This window comes from Siphateles boraxobius, unplaced genomic scaffold, assembly GCF_051911475.1.
Source record: "Siphateles boraxobius isolate OS27281-9 unplaced genomic scaffold, OSU_SipBor_1 16, whole genome shotgun sequence".
Taxonomy (NCBI): Eukaryota; Metazoa; Chordata; class Actinopteri; order Cypriniformes; family Leuciscidae; genus Siphateles; species Siphateles boraxobius.
Window position 1 is genome coordinate 8,872,854 of NW_027508766.1, and position 19,363 is coordinate 8,892,216.

Here is a 19,363-nt window from a genome sequence, read left to right on the forward strand (position 1 = left end):
ATAACCTGTTCTGGTGAGAATGATGACTTTCCCCGCTCCCCCCAACGTTCCTAGGCGGAAAACCAACCTTGCAACATGGGGACTAACGTCCCGGTAAGTTGGAAATAGGAAGACTTGTGAGAAGCGAGAACGGGCGAGAAACACGGCAATTCGACATAAACCCACACAACGCTCTCAATGTGTATGATGTATTACCCACCTCGGTAGACATAGCTCCACACGATAAAGTTGGCCGGCTCCGATAATAACAAATGCACATGAGCAGCGGTAGAAAGGGGGAGGAGGGTGGAGCAAGTGAGTTTTTTTACGACATTGTTGTGAAATATACAGCTCACAGCTGTAGTTCGTTGAGAAAAGGTGCTCGTTGAGAAAACATGCGACAACAAAAGTGAAAATCAGCGAAGAAATAGCTAGAGTTGCCGAGTGCCCCTTTAAGGAATAATCACATGATAACTGCTGGATATTGTGCACTCTTTTTATAGGTGTGTATTCAGCTAGGATGGAAACCAAAGTATGGTAACTTTGATGTGCTTCCACTAGTCCTGCAGGCGAAAGGAGAGGATCCTGAAGTTTTTGATATTCCTTCAGAACTGATTCTGGAGGTCCCAATAGAGCATCCAGAGTAAGTGATTTGGGTCATTTCAGAGAAAAGGGGGAGAAATTGATTTCTAAATTTGAAGAATTGAAGATTTTTAGTTTGAAAAAAAGTATCTTCACAGCTTATTCTCTGATTAAACAGTGTGCTCGGCTTTTGTCCAGGTATGAATGGTTCAAAGATCTAAACCTCAAGTGGTATGCAGTTCCTGCAGTAGCCAACATGCTAATGGAAATCGGTGGTCTGGAATTCACAGCATGTCCTTTCAACGGCTGGTACATGGGCACAGAGATTGGAGTGAGGGATTTCTGTGACAACCAGCGCTACAACGTTTTGGAGGTAGTTCGTCCTCACTATCTCATGGCGGTAGCTTAGCACATCTTGATACTTTTGATACTTATGTTTTGCTTTTACTGCTTTATGTCCTGTAGTGTGTTGGACGGCTAATGGGCTTAGAAACACGCAAGCTGTCTTCACTGTGGAAAGACCAGGCACTCGTGGCTATTAATGTTGCAGTGATTCATAGTTACCAGGTAAAGTGTCTTTCCACTTTTGTACTGTTGAAATATTGATATGCAAATTGATTTAAGATCATCTCACCGTTTTTGTATCTGAAATAATACGTATTAAAAATAAAGTTAGGAAAGAAGAAAAAGCCATTTATATATTTAATGGTCTTTATGTTGATATATTGCTGTGCAGAAAAATAAGGTCACCATCACGGACCACCATTCAGCAAGCGAGTCCTTCATGCAGCACATGGAGACAGAAGTTCGTGTGCGTGGAGGCTGTCCAGCTGATTGGGTGTGGCTGGTCCCACCCATGTCTGGCTCCCTCACCCCTGTGTACCATCAGGAGATGCTCAACTACATCCTTTCTCCCTTTTTCTATTATCAGGTATCAAACTTTCTGATAAAAAATCAAACATTAGAACATTTAGACCCCACTAGACATGTAACGTATTAATGAGCACAACTGTTTTCATCATTGATAAAAATAAGAAATGTTTCCTGGTCACCAAATCAGCATATTATAATGATCTCTGAAGGATTATGTGACACTGAAGACATTAAAAAGTCTTACCAACTCCTAACTTTTGAAAAGCAGTGTTAATAAAGAAAACTTGAGGGGGCGCTAGTGAGCAGGCTATGGAATAGAACGTGTTTGGCTGACGTCCTACCTAATTTTTATCTCATTTTGTATTAAAAGCAACATATCTTCTGTAATTATCCCCAGCGCGATTGATAACGTATTCCTGAACACATAGTGTGCAATGAATGAGTCTTGGAAAAAGTGATGACCTCTAAGCTTCGAAAATATAAATACAGCGGACACAAGCCTTCTATCATCAGTCATAAAATGCGATTACGAAGCCATAATTATTTCAGACCCCGGTCCACTGGCTATGACAATATGTATTGCTACCAAAGAACCAAACTACTGTCTGTGGAGATTCAGTTCCCATTTCCTCTCAGACGAGACATTTGTGAGTTATATTGCCTCTGAAATAGACTCCTTTCTTAGTGTAAAAATGACTCCGGGAATGTCTGTGTCAACTGTATGGGAAGCGTAGAAGGCATATTTGAGAGGCCAAATTATCTCGTTCTGTTCTTGTTCCCATTATTACTATCTGTCTTTGAAGAATCTTTGACATCTCACTCTCTACCATGTACTATGCGTCAAGCAGTTATTTCTGTATTTCAAGCAGTTACATTATCTGTATTTTACAATAAAGATTGTTTCAAAGCAGCTTTACAGAGATAACAGGAAAATAATGTTGTAATAGTATTGTTGAATATAAAATTAAATGTCCCCAACTAAGCAAGCCAAAAGCCAATGGCGACAAAGGCGAAGAAAGGCGAAAAAGGCAACAGTGGTAAGGAACCAAAACTCCATCAGGTGACAGAATGGAGAAAAAAACCTTGGGAGAACCCAGGCTCAGTCGGGGGGCCAGTCCTCCTTTGGCCAACGAACGAACAGTGTATGATTATGATTTAGGCAGCATTATAGGTCAGAAGTCAGATGGGATCAGAACTTTCACAGTATATTTATCCAGTTCCATCTGGTTGGGGTCGGAGTCATCACGCCGGTATGGAGACAAGTTTGTTGAGGTGTCCATGAGGCCTTCACAGGGCTGATGAGTCTGGCACTTCAGGGATGCATTGTCGTCGTGTCCATGCGATGGTCCTTCATCAGATTTGGATATGGCCTGGATCCGGTGATTTGCGGTACACCTCGGGATAAACAGAGAGACTAATATTAGCTTAGACGCCATCCTTCTTATGATGTACAAAGTACATCAGGATTTATGGGAAGTGTTCCCGGTTCCGGCTGATCTAATCTATGCAGCCTAAAATTGAATTATAGAGATGAGATGTGTTTTTAGTCTAGATTTGAACTATCAGACTATGTCTGCTTCCCGGACAATGTTAGGAAGATTGTTCCAAAGTTTTGGTGCTAAATAGGAAAAGGATCTACCGGCAGCAGTCGATTTTGATATTTTTGGTATTATCAACTGGCCAGAATTTTGAGATCGCAATAGACGTGAAGGACTATAATGCGTTAAGAGCTCGCTCAAGTACAGGGGAGCTAAACCATTTAGTGCTTTGTAAGTAATCAGCAATATTTTAAATTGTATACAATGTTTAATAGGGAGCCAATGCAGTGTTGACAGAACCGGGCTAATATGGTCATACTTCCTGGTTCTGGTAAGAACTCTAGCGGCTGCATTTTGGACCAACTGCAGTTTATGAATTAATCGTGCAGGGCAACCACCCAGTAGAGCATTACAATAATCTAGCCTTGATGTCATGAATGCATGAACCAATTGTTCTGCATATTTCATAGAGAGCATGTGACGTAATTTAGATATATTTTTAAGATGAAAAAATGCAGTTTTACAGATATTAGACACGTGACTTTCTAATGAAAGATTGGTATCAAAGAGCACACCCAGGTTCCTAACCGACGACGAAGACTTGACAGAGCAGCTATTAAGTGTTAGAGAGTATTCTAGGTTATTACGAGAGGAAGTTTTTTGTCCAATAATTAGAATCTCTTTTTTTCAGAATTAAGTAGTAGGAAATTACTAAAAAATCCAGTTTTTTATATCAGCTATGCATTCCGTTAATTTTGTGGATTGGTAAGTTTCGTCAGGACATGGAGAAATATAGAGCTGAGTATCATCAGCATAACAGTGAAAAATAATGCCATGCTTCCTAATGATATCTCCTAAGGGTAGCATGTACTGAGTGAACAATAACAGTCCTAGTGCTGAGCCTTGTGGTACACCATACTGAACTTTTGACCGATAAGTTATCTCTTCATTTACTGCTACAAACTGATAACGGTTAGATTCATTAGTATGATTTAAACCATGCTAGTGCAATTCCAATAATACCAACATCATTTTCGAGTCTATTAAAAAGAATGTTGTGGTCGATAGTGTCAAAACGCAGCACTAAGATCGAGTAGCACTACTAGAGAGATATAACCACGATCGGATGATAAGAGTGACTTTATTATTTACAGCTCATGAAAACCCAAAATTCCTATCTCAAAAAATGAGCATATCATGAAAAGAGTCTCTAAACGAGCTTTTAACCTAATCATCTGAATCAACTAATTAACTCTAAACACCTGCAAAAGATTCCTGAGGCTTTTAAAAACTCCCAGCCTGTTTAATTACTCAAAACCGCAATCATGGGTAAGACTGCCGACCTCACTGCTGTCCAGAAGGCCATCATTGACACCCTCAAGCAAGAGGGTAAGACACAGAAAGAAATTTCTGAACAAATAGGCTGTTCCCAGAGTGCTGTATCAAGGCACCTCAGTGGGAAGTCTGTGGGAAGGAAAAAGTGTGGCAAAAAACGCTGCACAACGAGAAGAGGGGACTGGACCCTGAGGAAGATTGTGGAGAAGGACAGATTCCAGACCTTATATCTAGATTCCAGACCAGACCAGATTCCAGACCTGCTGAAGCAGTGGACTGAGTCTGGAGTAGAAACATCCAGAGCCACCGTGCACAGGCGTGTGCAGGAAATGGGCTACAGGTGCCGCATTCCCCAGGTCAAGCCACTTTTGAACCAGAAACAGCGGCAGAAACGCCTGACCTGGGCTACAGAGAAGCAGCACTGGACTGTTGCTCAGTGGTCCAAAGTAGTTTTTTCGGATGAAAGCAAATTTTGCATGTCATCGGAAATCAAGGTGCCAGAGTCTGGAGGAAAACTGGGGAGAAGAAAATGCCAAAATGCCTGAAGTCCAGTGTCAAGTACCCACAGTCAGTGATGTTCTGGGGTGCCATGTCAGCTGCGGGTGTTGGTCCACTGTGTTTCATCAAGGGCAGGGTCAATGCAGCTAGCTATCAGGAGATTTTGGAGCACTTCATGCTTCCATCTGCTGAAAAGCTTTATGGAGATGAAGATTTCATTTTTCAGCACGACCTGGCACCTGCTCACAGTGCCAAAACCACTGGTAAATGGTTTACTGACCATGGTATTACTGTGCTCAACTGGCCTGCCAACTCTCCTGACCTGAACCCCATAGAGAATCTGTGGGATATTGCGAAGAGAAAGTTGAGAGACGCAAGACCCAACACTCTGGATGAGCTTAAGGCCGCTATCGAAGCATCCTGGGCCTCCATAACACCTCACCAGTGCCACAGGCTGATTGCCTCCATGCCACGCCGCTTTGAAGCAGTAATTTCTGCAAAAGGATTCCCGACCAAGTATTGAGTGCATAACTGAACGCAATTATTTGAAGGTTGGATTTTTTTTTATTAAAAACACTTCTTTTATTGGTCGGATGTAATATGCTAATTTTTTTAAGATAGGAATTTTGGGTTGAGCTGTATGCCAAAATCATCAGTATTAAAACAATGAAAGACCTGAAATATTTCAGTTGGTGTGCAATGAATCTAAAATATATGAAAGTTTAATTTTTATCATTACATTATGGAAAATAATGAACTTTATCACAATATGCTATTTTTTTGAGAAGGACCTGTATATGCCATATTACTAGAGAGAAGAGCAGCACCATCCCAGTAGGGATGAATACCATCTCTTTTCAACAGGTCAGGTTTGCCCCAAAAACTTTTCCAATTGTCTATGAATTCTATATTATTTTGCGCGCACCACTTAGACAGCCAACCATTGAGTGAGGACAGTCTACTAACTATATCATCACTCCTTCTAACAGGAAGGGGGCCAGAGCAAATTACAGTGCCTGACATCGTACTTGCGAGTTCACACACCTCTTTAACATTAATTTTAGTGATCTCCGACTGGCGAAGTCGAACATCATTAATGCCGATGTGAATAATAATCTTAGAGAATTTACAATTAGCATTAGCCAGCACTTTTAAATTTCCTTTGATGTCAAGCAAACCGGCAAACATGTGTATAAGGTGGCTGGTGTCTCTATTTTCACGTTCCGTGTAATAGAATCGCCAATAACTAGGCCACATTCAACAGGATTCTGAGTGGGTGTTTCACTGAGAGGGGAGAATCTATTTGATGTTGTAATCAGAACGGAAGAGCAGTGTTTTTTCCCGCGTCTACACCGTCTCACCGTCACCCAATTGCCCTGTTGCACGGGCTCTACTACAGCCGGAACCGAACAATGTTCAGTGTTCTCTAAGCTATTTGCATCCAAAGTAGTATCTAAAGCCCTTGCACTCTTACAATTAACCTCAATTAAAGTTTGGATTGCGTGTCTTCTCCGTCAGCCTGACTATCTCCCTGCATTTATCACATGTAAATCCTGTGCTGACAGAGAAGGCTATGCTATACATGTTACATGAAGTGCAATTGACAATAATAGGAGAAGAAAACATGACCGTGTTTGTTTGACTGACTGATACTCACCTCAGATGTTTGATGGATTGTTAAAAAGCATGAGCGCGTGAGCAAAATAAATAAATAAATGAGGGCACTGATGGCACGTTAACAGGCTAGCGAATTACTAGCTAGTTGTGCTAGCAATGATTTAGATTGAAGCTAGCGATGTAAAGTTGATATGTGATATTGCAATTGAACCCCAGCCATAGCCTTGAGGATATCTACTAATATCAAGGGATGTGGAGGGGGAATTTAGAGCACAAAGTATCTTTATATGCGGACAATATGTTGTTGTACATTTCTGACTCATCCTTGAGTCTTCCAAATTTATTAAATTTACTTTAGGAATTTGGTCAGCTTTCTGGCTATAAAGTTAATTATCAAAAGAGTGAACTAATGTCAATTGGCTCCATGATTCCAGATGTGCTCCCTTCTTCAATCCCTTTTAAGATCACTATGACAAAGTTTAAATATCTGGGGGTCTGGTTTACACAGAACTTTAAGGAGCTTTATAAAGCCAACTATCAACCACTTTTAGCTAGTCTGAAGCAGGATTTTTAAAAGATGGGACTCCTTGTGCCTTTCTCTAGGAAGGATTAACATTAAGATGACTGCTTTGTCCAAGTTTTTATACATTTGTGACCAGTCACGGAAACTAGGGACACAAGTCGGTTCTGGGGCATTTTGAGTTATTCATAGATTCTGAGAGTGTAATATCCAAGCTTTCCAACGATGTGTAACATGTGGAAATCTGATAATATTTGGAGAAGTTGTGGCCATTTTAAAGTAGGCACTTAAAAAAGCTCAAAGAGGAGAAAACGAGCTAAAGATTGTGCAGTTCTCACCTGTCTCTGCTGCTGGGGGTGACAATAGGGCTCATTTACATCTCATTTAGATAAGCCATACCCCCTGTAAAGCTCCTCCATGTGCTTTACAGCTTTTTTTACACTTCGAATGAGTGCACTTCTGCCGCACTAGGCGAAAAACAATTGTGCTGCCCCTCTATTTGCAACGTACCAGCAACAACACACAAAGACCAATAATGCCATATAGCCTGCATATAACGCGAAACCAGCAACAACACATAAAGACCAATATGCCATATACATATAACGCAAAACCAGCAACAACACACAAAGACCAATATGCCATATAGCCTGCATATAACGCAAAACCAGCAACAACACACAAAGGCCAATATGCCATATACATACAGTATAACGCAAAACCAGCAACAACACACAAAGACCAATATGCCATATACATATAACGCAAAACCAACAACAACAAACAAAGACCAATAAGCCATAGGCCTACATATAGCGCAAATAGTACGCAACGCTCGTGTGCCCAAAATGTCAACAATATTAAAGTTTATGTAGGAGGCAAATGCCTGCTGGCATTTTTCTTTAAGCAGTCATTTCTGCAATTTTCCAAATAATCACATTTCACCTCCTCAAATTACTGTTGCAAATCTCTTTACACCACTTTCTTATGTGCGTATACACACACAAATGAAATGTCCGCAAGCACATTATATCATCAGCAGGTTCAGCATCTTAAATAACGACTAAAGAGCAAATGAAGCTTAACTTACATTTCAGAAACACGCACGGCAGGCCTTCATCGCAGCAGCAAAGGTCTTAACTGCATCCTCTATTTCGATTCTCCGTCACATATGAAACAGCCAGCCACCGCTGTCAGTGAGCCGAGCCGCCGTATTGAAGCACTGAGGGCGAGCGCGCTGCGCCCATACCTCCGGTTCAGTTTCCCGAGCCCACGAAGTGCGGCGAAAACATTTTCGGTGTAACTGCCAGACGGTTCATCTCGTCTGCGACAATCTTTGCGGCATCCATCTTCATTGAATTTTGATATCAGAGAGAGCTGGCCAGAGCACAGCATAATAAGTAGCCATGTGGTTGACTTGGAGGGCGGGGGCAAAAGCGCCGGGTTATTCAGTATGGAAATACACACAGACAATGACACGCCACGCCCCTACTGCATGCTAGAATCTCCGAAAACAAGCCGATTTCAACCTCAAAATGTAAGCTTTTAAATATACCAATACTGCTATCTCAAACATGGAGAGGCTTCTTCGTGATTTCAATTAACAGATTCTCCAAAAAATTGAAAATCACCAATTTTGAAAAAAAACTCTTCTTTCTCATTTTGCTCGAAAGTTGTGCTGCCGACTTGTGTCCCTGGTTTCTGTGACGGGTCACATTTTCCAATGTTTGCCCATCTTTCTCACAGAATCTATTTTTTGTAATTTAAATACTCAAATTATAAGTTTTATTTGGAATAAAAAACGTCCTAGGCAATGGATAAAATATTGCAAAGGCCCCGCAGCTTAGGGGGTCTTGCCACCTTGCCACCATTACTACTGGTCGGCGAATATCGGGGATATTCTATTCTTGTTGGGGGAAGATAAGAAAGCCAGCTGGGCACAGATAGAGAAATCATCCATTCGATATAACCCTCTGTCAGTATTATGTTCTAAGCTGCCACTGGCACAATCAGTATTTAACCTTACACTCTCCCTAGTTGTACTACAAGCAAGAAAAATTTGGTATCAGTTCAGACGTCATTTTACACTTAACAATCTTCCGCTTGCCTCACCTGTTGTACAGAACCACATATTTACTCCTTCTTTGTCAAAAAATGGCATTAGGTCATTACATGATTTGTATTTGAATAACACATTTGCCTCCTTCGAACAGTTAGTCAGAAAAAATTGCTATTCCGATCCGAACACACACTTTTTTTTAGGTATCTACAGCTTAGAAGCTTTGTGTCATTGAATTCAAACCGTTTCTCTAGTTGTCCCGCTCTATCTCTCATTGATTCTATTCTCGAGTACAGGTGTGGAGTAAAACAGTCCATAAGTAAAGTCTATGGACTACTCTATCAACACAATCTGCCTTAGAATCTTTAAAACAAAAAGGGGAAAAAGAAATGGAGGATCAAATATCAGATGATGTTTGGCAGGAAGTAATCCGGAGAGTACTTTCATGCTCTATAAGTCTCAGGCCCACAATTGTTCAGTTTAAAATTGTACATCATCTTCATTGGTCTAAGGACAGATTGGCTAAGTTTAAAAGTGATGGAGACCCTACTTTTGACCGATGTAACAAGATCCTGCTACTTTATATCATATGTTTTGGTCGTGTCCGAAATTGTTAGAATTCTGGGGCTCAATTTTTGAGACCTTTTCTAAAATGTTTGGTAAATTCATTGCTCCAGCCATGTCGACAGCAATATTTTGAGTTGTTATTCAAGATTATAATCCAAGCAGATCCTTGTTATATCCTTGCAATATCTGATGTTATTGCTTTCTGTTCACTTCTTGCCAGAAAGCTAATTTTCTACAAATGGAAAGACTCTTCACCTCCAACATATGGACATTGAATTAAACAGGCCTGGCTGCAGGATGAAATGACTGAGGGGCATGTGAAATTGTTAAGGGGGCTTAAATTTATACCATCAATGAACAATACACACTGAGAACTCGCTTTGGAACGACAGGTTTTTAAATGCAGTGCCCCCAACACTCCATATGAAACTGCACAGGTAGCCGTGTAATAAAAAGATAAACAAACGTCATTTATTATGCATATATGAACCCTTTCACGCTTACATTTAAAATATTCTAACTGAATGAATGAGTTTTTTCAAGGCAACCTTTATTTTAGAACGTTCCCCATTAATGTCCTTATCTGTTCTGTTAAATTCTTGGTTTCTTAAATGCTTTGATGTATAATGTATATTTTTCCTATTCTTTTAGTAAAAATAAATTAAAAAAAACATTGAGGAAAAAAAATAAAGAAGACTTTGACATTAGCAGTGTAAATATAGTGTATATGTGCTGTTTTTGTGTTTGTTTTAAGGCTGATGCATGGCTAACACACAAGTGGAAAGATGAGAAGAAAGGACTTCGGAGATGTAAGGTCAGCTTCAAAGGACTGATCAGGTACTAACAGACCAGCAGCTTCTCCAAACAAAGCAACACTGTACTTCATTAATGCCAACGACAAACGACATTTACATAAAATATTTGTGTTCTTTCTTTTTAGAGCAGTGTTTTTTTCTCAAATGCTCATCAAAACAGTCATGGCCAAGAGAGTGCACTGCACTGTTCTCTATGCCACTGAAACAGGGAAGTCACTGACCTTTGCCAAAAAACTGAAAACCATGCTCAACAGTGCCTTCGACACCAGGGTAAGAAATGCTGTCTTTGAAAAATGCTTTCAAATATTGTATTATTAACAGAGCAGTATATGAAAAAAAATTAAATAAAAAAATGTGATCCAAATCTAATATTCATTCTTGTTTTCTAATACAAGCTGGTATGCATGGAGGACTATGATTTCAGTGAGCTTGAGACCGAGAGCCTTCTGATGGTGGTCACCAGTACTTTCGGCAATGGAGAAAGTCCGGGTAATGGAGTGGTAAGGGCATAATTTTGTGAATAATTATATTAAAATGATAATATGTAGAAATATATAATATAAATTCAAATGTTTGGGGTCGTTAATATTTTGTTATGTTTTTGAAAGAAGTCTCTTATGGCTGCATTTGTTTGATCAAATAAAAAATCAAAATTGTGAAATATTATAATATTAACTGTTTTTTATTTGGATATATATATATGTATATATATATATATATATATATATATATATATATATATATATATATATATATATATATATATATATATATATATACAGGTCCTTCTCAAAAAATTAGCATATTGTGATAAAGTTAATTATTTTCCATAATGTAATGATAAAAATTAAACTTTCATATATTTTAGATTCATTGCACACCAACTGAAATATTTCAGGTCTTTTATTGTTTTAATAGTGATGATTTTGGCATACAGCTCGTGAAAACCCAAAATTCCTGTCTCAAAAAATTAGCATATCATGAAAAGGGTCTCTAAACAAGCTATTAACCTAATCATCTGAATCAACAAATTAATTATAAACACCTGGAAAAGATTCCTGAGGCTTTTAAAAACTCCCAGCCTGTTTCATTACTCAAAACCGCAATCATGGGTAAGACTTCGACCTGACTGCTGTCCAGAAGGCCTTCATTGACACCCTCAAGCAAGAGGGTAAGACAGAAAGAAATTTCTGAACAAATAGGCTGTTCCCAGAGTGCTGTATCAAGGCACCTCAGTGGGAAGTCTGTGGGAAGGAAAAAGTGTGGCAAAAAACGCTGCACAACGAGAAGAGGTGACCGGACCCTGAGGAAGATTGTGGAGAAGGACCGATTCCAGACCTTGGGGGACCTGTGGAAGCGGTGGACTGAGTCTGGAGTAGAAACATCCAGAGCCACCGTGCACAGGCGTGTGCAGGAAATGGGCTTCAGGTGCCGCATTCCCCAGGTCAAGCCACTTTTGAACCAGAAACAGCGGCAGAAGCGCCTGACCTGGGCTACAGAGAAGCAGCACTGGACTGTTGCTCAGTTTTGCATGTCATTCGGAAATCAAGGTGCCAGAGTCTGGAGGAAGACTGGGGAGAAGGAAATGCCAAAATGCCTGAAGTCCAGTGTCAAGTACCCACAGTCAGTGATGGTCTGGGGTGCCATGTCAGCTGCTGGTGTTGGTCCACTGTGTTTTATCAAGGGCAGGGTCAATGCAGCTAGCTATCAGGAGATTTTGGAGCACTTCATGCTTCCATCTGCTGAAAAGCTTTATGGAGATGAAGATTTCATTTTTCAGCACGACCTGGCACCTGCTCACAGTGCCAAAACCACTGGTAAATGGTTTACTGACCATGGTATTACTGTGCTCAATTGGCCTGCCAACTCTCCTGACCTGAACCCCATAGAGAATCTGTGGGATATTGTGAAGAGAAAGTTGAGAGACGCAAGACCCAACACTCTGGATGAGCTTAAGGCCGCTATCGAAGCATCCTGGGCCTCCATAACACCTCAGCAGTGCCACAGGCTGATTGCCTCCATGCCACGCCGCATTGAAGCAGTCATTTCTGCAAAAGGATTCCCGACCAAGTATTGACTATTGTGTGCATAACTGAACATAATTATTTGAAGGTTGACTTTTTTTTTTGTATTAAAAACACTTCTTTTATTGGTCGGATGAAATATGCTAATTTTTTTAGACAGGAATTTTGGGTTTTCATGAGCTGTATGCCAAAATCATCAGTATTAAAACAATAAAAGACCTGAAATATTTCAGTTGGTGTGCAATGAATCTAAAATATATGAAAGTTTAATTTTTATCATTACATTATGGAAAATAATGAACTTTATCACAATATGCTAATTTTTTGAGAAGGACCTGTATATATGATATTTAGCTGCTATTACTCTAGAAATCATTCCAATATGTTGATTTGCTGCTCAACAAACATTTCTTATTATTATTATCGGTGTTGAAAACAGTTCTGCTGCTTAATATTTTTTTGTGGAAACTGTGATTATTTGACTTAATAAATCAACATTAATATGTTCTCTCCCTCAGAGCTTCAGGAAGCAGCTTTTCAGCTTGCAAACCCTGAAAAACAATGTCAGGTTTGTATCCTAGCAATGCTAAGATCTTCACTTTTATCACCTGTCAATATGCTCTTGTAGAACAGGAGTCCTGATATTCTCTTCTTAATACAGGTACAGTGTGTTTGGCCTTGGCTCACGTGTGTACCCACAATTCTGTGCTTTTGCCCATGCTGTGGATGACAAGCTTGGTGAGCTGGGGGCCAAGCGTCTGACTGCCACAGGGGAGGGAGATGAACTTAATGGGCAGGACGAGGCCTTCTCTGCCTGGGCTTGCACTGCTTTTAAGGTTGGTGAGGTTTCTATAATTACCTCTGTGCTTGGATGATTCAATGATTCAAATAAATCTTATAATCTTAGCAATGAATAGCAAATGAATGGCATTTCTCTGTTTTTAAGGATGCGTGTGAGGAGTTCAACATTAAAAAACAGCTGAAGGGTGTTGAGCAACAGTTGGACTCCTGGGACCCACACAGATACAGAGTGCAGCATAACATTTGCACTCTGGACCAAATTACAGGTAAACCTCTACTTATCAAAACACTGACAAAAAAGTTTATTTCTGTAAGACTGGAAAAACTGGAAGAACTGGAAGAGAGGGCAAATTAACATTTTAATTTCATTCAAGACGCAAGTCTCACCTAAGCAATCCTAATCTACATCTTCTTCCCTTGAACCCCCATTCCCCGTTCACTCTTGCTATCATGCTGAGATCACCTGAAATTCACCCAAAAATCTATATAGTTTAATGTGAATAATTATCATACAGTATTACACATGTTTGATATCATTTGAAATGTCTCAGTGCGACTGTTACAAAGGTCTCATTCTCAAAGAAGTAAACCAAAAGGTTATAAGGTATTTAAGAGTTTAGAAATAATTCACATGCCGGTACATAGGAGGGTGTGTCTTCCAGGCAAATGGTCCCATGGTCTCAGAAGGTGTTCACTCAAATCATATTCCCATTGTTAGCAAATGGTTCTGTTATGGAGACTTTCTTACTACTGTGGTTCAATAGTGGTGTGATCGCGGAGTGTGCATCGGTTAGAATGCAAGGGAATAGGATGGATGGATCTTTATAGGTTTTTATTTTCAGATGAGAGAGTATAAATGACTGTAACAATGTTCAGGGAAGAAGGAGGCGGGAACCGGCGAACAATCAAAATAATCTTTATTTAAAATAAACCAAACAAACTAAAATACCGCCAGCAGCCCCTCGTGGACGATTGCTGGCTTACCCAAAATAAACATAACGGCCAGCAGCCCCTCGCGGATGACTGCTGGCTAAAATAATACACAAATACAAAAACCAAAACTCAACTAAAATACAGGCCTGTTCCTCTCTCGATCATCAACGTCGTCGCTCCTCCTTTATGCTTCCGCTCCTCCGTGAGAGATGCGAGACCGGTGTGCTTCACAGGTGTTGTTCATTATCAATCGCACCACCGGCCTCGCGCCGTTCTCTCAGTCCTCGGCCGTCCTGTTCGCCACATACCCCCATCGCCCCCACAGGACGGGGGGTACCGACGAGCCTGTTCCTACTCCCCCCCAGCGGCGGCGATCCCTGGGGGGTATGGACCGACAAGCCGAGGGAACCGGAGACGGAAGCATGAGGAGCGACAGATCGAGAGAGGGGAGAGAGGAAAAAAAAATAAAATAATTGGTCCGGTTCCCACAACGCGCTGCCATCTGGTCCCCCACCAGCTGGGCGATCTCCTACGCGGTGCCTGGTGGTGACGCTGGGTAGCCCTCGGTGGACGGCTCGACGCTCCTCCGCCGCCCGGTGGACGGCGATGGCTCCTCAGTGCCTTGGGCAGACGGCAGTAGTCCCCCGCTCCCTGCTCCTCCCCTTCGCTGGTGGACGGCAGCAGGCTCCGGCCCACGGCGAGCGGCTGCGACTCCTCCTATCCCTCCCGGATGGCAGCCGCCCCTCCAATACCCAGGCGGCCGGCAGCGAGCTCGACCGTCCCACCGGCAACTCACTCCAGCGCACCCCCCCTCCGGCCCACGGCGAGCGGCGGCGACTCGCGCACCATGCTCGATGGCACCGCGGATTCCCCACAGCGGCGAGGACTCTCTGACAGCGCGTTCCTCCCTCTTCGCGGGTTTCGGCACCAGTGTAACAATGTTCAGGGAAGAAGGAGGCGGGAACCGGCGAACAATCAAAATAATCTTTATTTAAAATAAACCTAACAAACTAAAATACAGCCAGCAGCCCCTCACGGACGACTGCTGGCTTACCCAAAATAAACATAACGGCCAACAGCCCCTCGCGGACGACTGCTGGCTAAAATAAAACACAAATACAAAAACCAAAATACAACTAAAATACAGGCCTGTTCCTCTCTCGATCATCAACGTCGTCGCTCCTCCTTTATGCTTCCGCTCCTCCGTGAGAGATGCGAGACCGTTGTGCTTCACAGGTGTTGCTCATTATCAATCGCACCACTGGCCTCACGCCGTTCTCTCACGTCCCTCGCCCGTCCTGTTCGCCACAATGAATAAAATGAATAAATGGCTGAAATACTTCCTGGCGGCGCAGGCTGCAAACTTGTAGAAGGCATGGTTGCAGTGCCACGATCCATCCGTCTCCACATATCTGTAAACATCATCTGAAGACGCCTGTTTTATTCCTGCAGCTGTTGCACAACGTTTATAAACTCGTGGGGAGCACTGGATAATGCTGGTTCAGTGATGGGAGTTCTAATATAAGCAGGAGATGTTGCACTTATCTGTTCTGGGGGTTGCTGGAGGGGCGTCATCCTGGCGTATCCCTCTCTGGCCCTGTACTGCTCCAGTGGGGCAGGTGGCAGTGCGTCATAATCGCTCATCCATCCTGGCGGTCGCACTGTTCTCCGTGGACGGGCACCACCTCTCTGCGGATCAAAATCCATCTTCACCCCGTAATCATCAATTCCCGGGTTTTGGCACCAAATTTGTTAAGGAGACTTTCTTACTATTGTGGTTCAATAGTGGTGTGATCGTGAAGTGTGCATCGGTTAGAATGCAAGGGAATAGGATGGATGGACATTTATAGGTTTTTATTTTCAGATGGGAGAGTATAAAATGACTAGTTACATATACGTGTGTGGTTCTGTAACAAAACAGACAATAAAAGGAATATTAATTACCATTTACATACAAATAACAAACAAATAGTAGTGTAATTATAACCTGGAGAAATTAGAATTTTACCAAAAGAAGATAATAGGTAGAATTCACCATATATTCACTGTAATAATGCAGTCACATGCTATCATCCAGGCCCGAAAGCCTTCACCACTACTCAGGACTACTGCTATTACACATAAATAGACACTACTACACTACTAATCAACAGAACTGACATACAGGTGACTGCAATAGCATAATAGGATGCTATCAACCAACTAAACGTAAAATAGAATGAGCATTAAGTGCGCAGGAAAAAACATGACTTGTCTTAACATCTTAGCTCAAGTGCTAACAACGACGAACATGAAAAAATAATGTCAAACATACTCTAGTAACACTCTTATACACTTTAACATTGCAGACATTGCACAGCTAAACACCCACCTGTCTCAAGGACGCACACAGTGAAGTAAGGAAAAAGAAAAACGAGGGAACATGCAACTATCACCGATGCTCTGGGCCGACTAAATAAACACAGAAGCTTTCCTTATTCACAAATGGCTGCGCCCCTAATGGTCGGCTTGGGAACTGCATGCAAACTAAAAATACTGTATATAAACAGTCTTGTCTTTTCAACAGGTTCCATGTAAATCAACTTCAGCCCCCAGTAAGTCTGGGACGGTGATTAATGTGAATCCCCACTGTGAACTCATGTTTACATTTGAAATGAGGTCTGTCTATATAATGAAATGCAAGAGCTCGGCACGTTTCTATAACCCAGACTAGCCCGTGATGCGAAGTGCACCAAAACACTTTGCATCATGTATCTTATAATGTCAAGGTATTGCATCTTCTCTCTTTATTTCAGAGCATTTGATGTTTGTATCTATTATCTTTGAACTGATTATGCAATTGGCGTGATACATTTACTTGTCATAATAAATTGTAAACATTTTATTTTATTCTAATCGGCTCGGATATTATTTTCAGTAAAGAGTTAAAAAGAAGTCAAACATTCGCTTACACTTAATGATGCACAGATATCATTAAAAACCTTTTTCATTTATGTAGTCAGATGAAATAACGAGTTAATACATATGAGAAAATGTATTTCATTTAATCAAATTACTTTGCCACGCGGAAAGACGGTAACGCACAGAGGGTAACCCGCTGATCGGAAAACCTTCTTTGGGCCGATCCAGCCGGGCCTTACATTTCCATAATACAGTGTTTACACATATGAATCTTCTGTTTCTACAGCATTGTCTGCTCTACACTCCAAAACTGTGTTTCCTATGCGGCTGAAAAGAAGGCAGAAACTGCAGAGCGCTCAGTCAAGGTATGAATCTACAATTTCATTACCTAACTCCCAGCAAACAAAAATATGTTCTAATAATATTTTGCTAACATTCCCATTTAGCTATAGCAGTAACGTTATAGTAAGGTTATTTCTGTTCTCTGAACGTTCAAAAAATTCCTTGGTTATGTTAAGGGAAAATTCCATTTAAAGGTATTGTAGGTAGAAATCCACAAAAATACTTTTTGTCAAAATTTGTTTAAACTGTCTTTATATATCAATGCATAATTAAAATGTAAGTACTCTGGAAAAGAAATTATAAAAATCGAGTGTCTGTAGTCCTCTTAGGACTACAATAAACACAGCTCATTATTCCATTAACTCCCACTCCCTCCCTACTCGGCTCCTTCCAAAGCCACGCCCCCAAAACAAATGAACGCGCGATCCCGGCCATTCGCTCAGCTGGAAGAGTCGGACGTGTTTACCAGCTTTACCAGGTGTAGTGACATCATGTCAGAATCACAAGTAATAAAATAACTAACTTTATCAGTATGAATATAAACAATTAACATGGCTGTTAGTACTCACTATCCAGCTCGCATAACGATACTTGTAAAGTTTAAAATATTTTACTAGCTCGTAACGGAATCAAACTCAATATAAGGCAAAGCTATAAATAGCTTCATTGATACACGTTTGCCGTTACTATCAGTTACACTGTGATGAAGGTGAATTTGTAAGATTCATAACATAAGATTGTTTACAGATAAACTGAATTACATACACTCAAACACCTTCTCACAACTGCATTGCAGACCCAAGATAATATAACACACACACACACAACATATATTGTATAGCACATACAGATACAACATAAAGACATATGTAAACATATGTAGAGCATATAACAACAAACCAAACGTGAAAAAACGGAGTAGGTAGAGTTCACGGTGAAAATAGGAACACAGTTTAGGCAGAGGGTAAAGCTAGGTATAAAAATAGATCCCCTAAACTTTTTAACCTAAAGTTAGATTCGGCGAAATTAAATAAAACAGCTTTCGACTGCAGATAGGCCTATTGCTTATTTATCGTCTCAACCCTGGCTCACTAACAGTAACGTTATACTAGTCGACACCAAAGTTACACTGTCATAGCTAAGCCAGTACCGTTAGTTATGCTACGTAACGTTAGGTAGCTAATATTAGGTAGTTAGGTGTGCTAGTGATGCATGCTTCATGAAAAAATAAATGCCATCAAAATGAAAACAGCAAGATTACCTGTCCAGCAGAAATAAAGCCATCATGGAGTCACTTTTCAGCCCCTTGAGATCACTCAGTAGTAGCCGACGCTGGAAAGCCACGCCAACTCTCTTATGATTTCTTTATTTATCCAAAGACTTTTTGTTCATAGCCTTTTCAAATACTGTCTTCCTTTTTTTAACTCGTTTGACTTCGCTGCCTCTATATGCAGGTAACGTTACTGAGAATTGTGACTGTTCTTTCTCTGCCATAATTGTTTGTTATTACTAGCTTCCGTTCCTTTTCAAACGGGTGCGCGCATTTGGGCTCCTCCTGTATCAGCAGAGGTGGTATCCATGGTAGCGAGGGAGAGTGACAGTCGCCCCAGCCAATCATTTCTTTCGTCCCGAATGGAATAATGAGCTGTGTTTATTACAGTCCTGAGAGAACTACAGACACTCGATTTTTATAATTTATTTTCCAGAGTACTTACATTTTAATTATGCATTGATATATAAAGACAGTTTGGAAAAAATTGGAAAAAAGTATTTTTGGGGATTTCTAACTACAATACCTTTAATCAGTTTGCGATTAATATGGGAATGTTACTTTTGAATATTTCCTGAACATTCTGAAACTAGTAACATTTTAAAAAAAGTTAGACGAACATCCAACTAAAATGTTTTAGAAAAATATTCAATGAGAAATGTATAAATAATGTTTTATGTTAATGTTTTGAGAACGTTATTAAAGACCA

The 19,363-nt window shown here is 40.8% G+C and overlaps 1 protein-coding gene across 1 annotated transcript in view; it reads left to right on the forward strand.

The window, feature by feature from the left end:
- LOC143739208 (nitric oxide synthase, inducible-like) overlaps positions 1-19,363 on the forward strand; it is a 62,136-nt gene that overhangs the window by 29,576 nt on the left and 13,197 nt on the right. Inside the window, exons 8-18 of the mRNA XM_077231519.1 lie at positions 483-622; positions 760-934; positions 1,027-1,128; positions 1,298-1,492; positions 10,323-10,405; positions 10,509-10,653; positions 10,779-10,883; positions 12,926-12,975; positions 13,069-13,243; positions 13,354-13,474; positions 17,329-17,407. Of these exons, the coding sequence (XP_077087634.1) occupies positions 483-622; positions 760-934; positions 1,027-1,128; positions 1,298-1,492; positions 10,323-10,405; positions 10,509-10,653; positions 10,779-10,883; positions 12,926-12,975; positions 13,069-13,243; positions 13,354-13,474; positions 17,329-17,407 (1,370 nt within the window). The remainder of the gene's footprint in view (positions 1-482; positions 623-759; positions 935-1,026; positions 1,129-1,297; positions 1,493-10,322; positions 10,406-10,508; positions 10,654-10,778; positions 10,884-12,925; positions 12,976-13,068; positions 13,244-13,353; positions 13,475-17,328; positions 17,408-19,363) is intronic.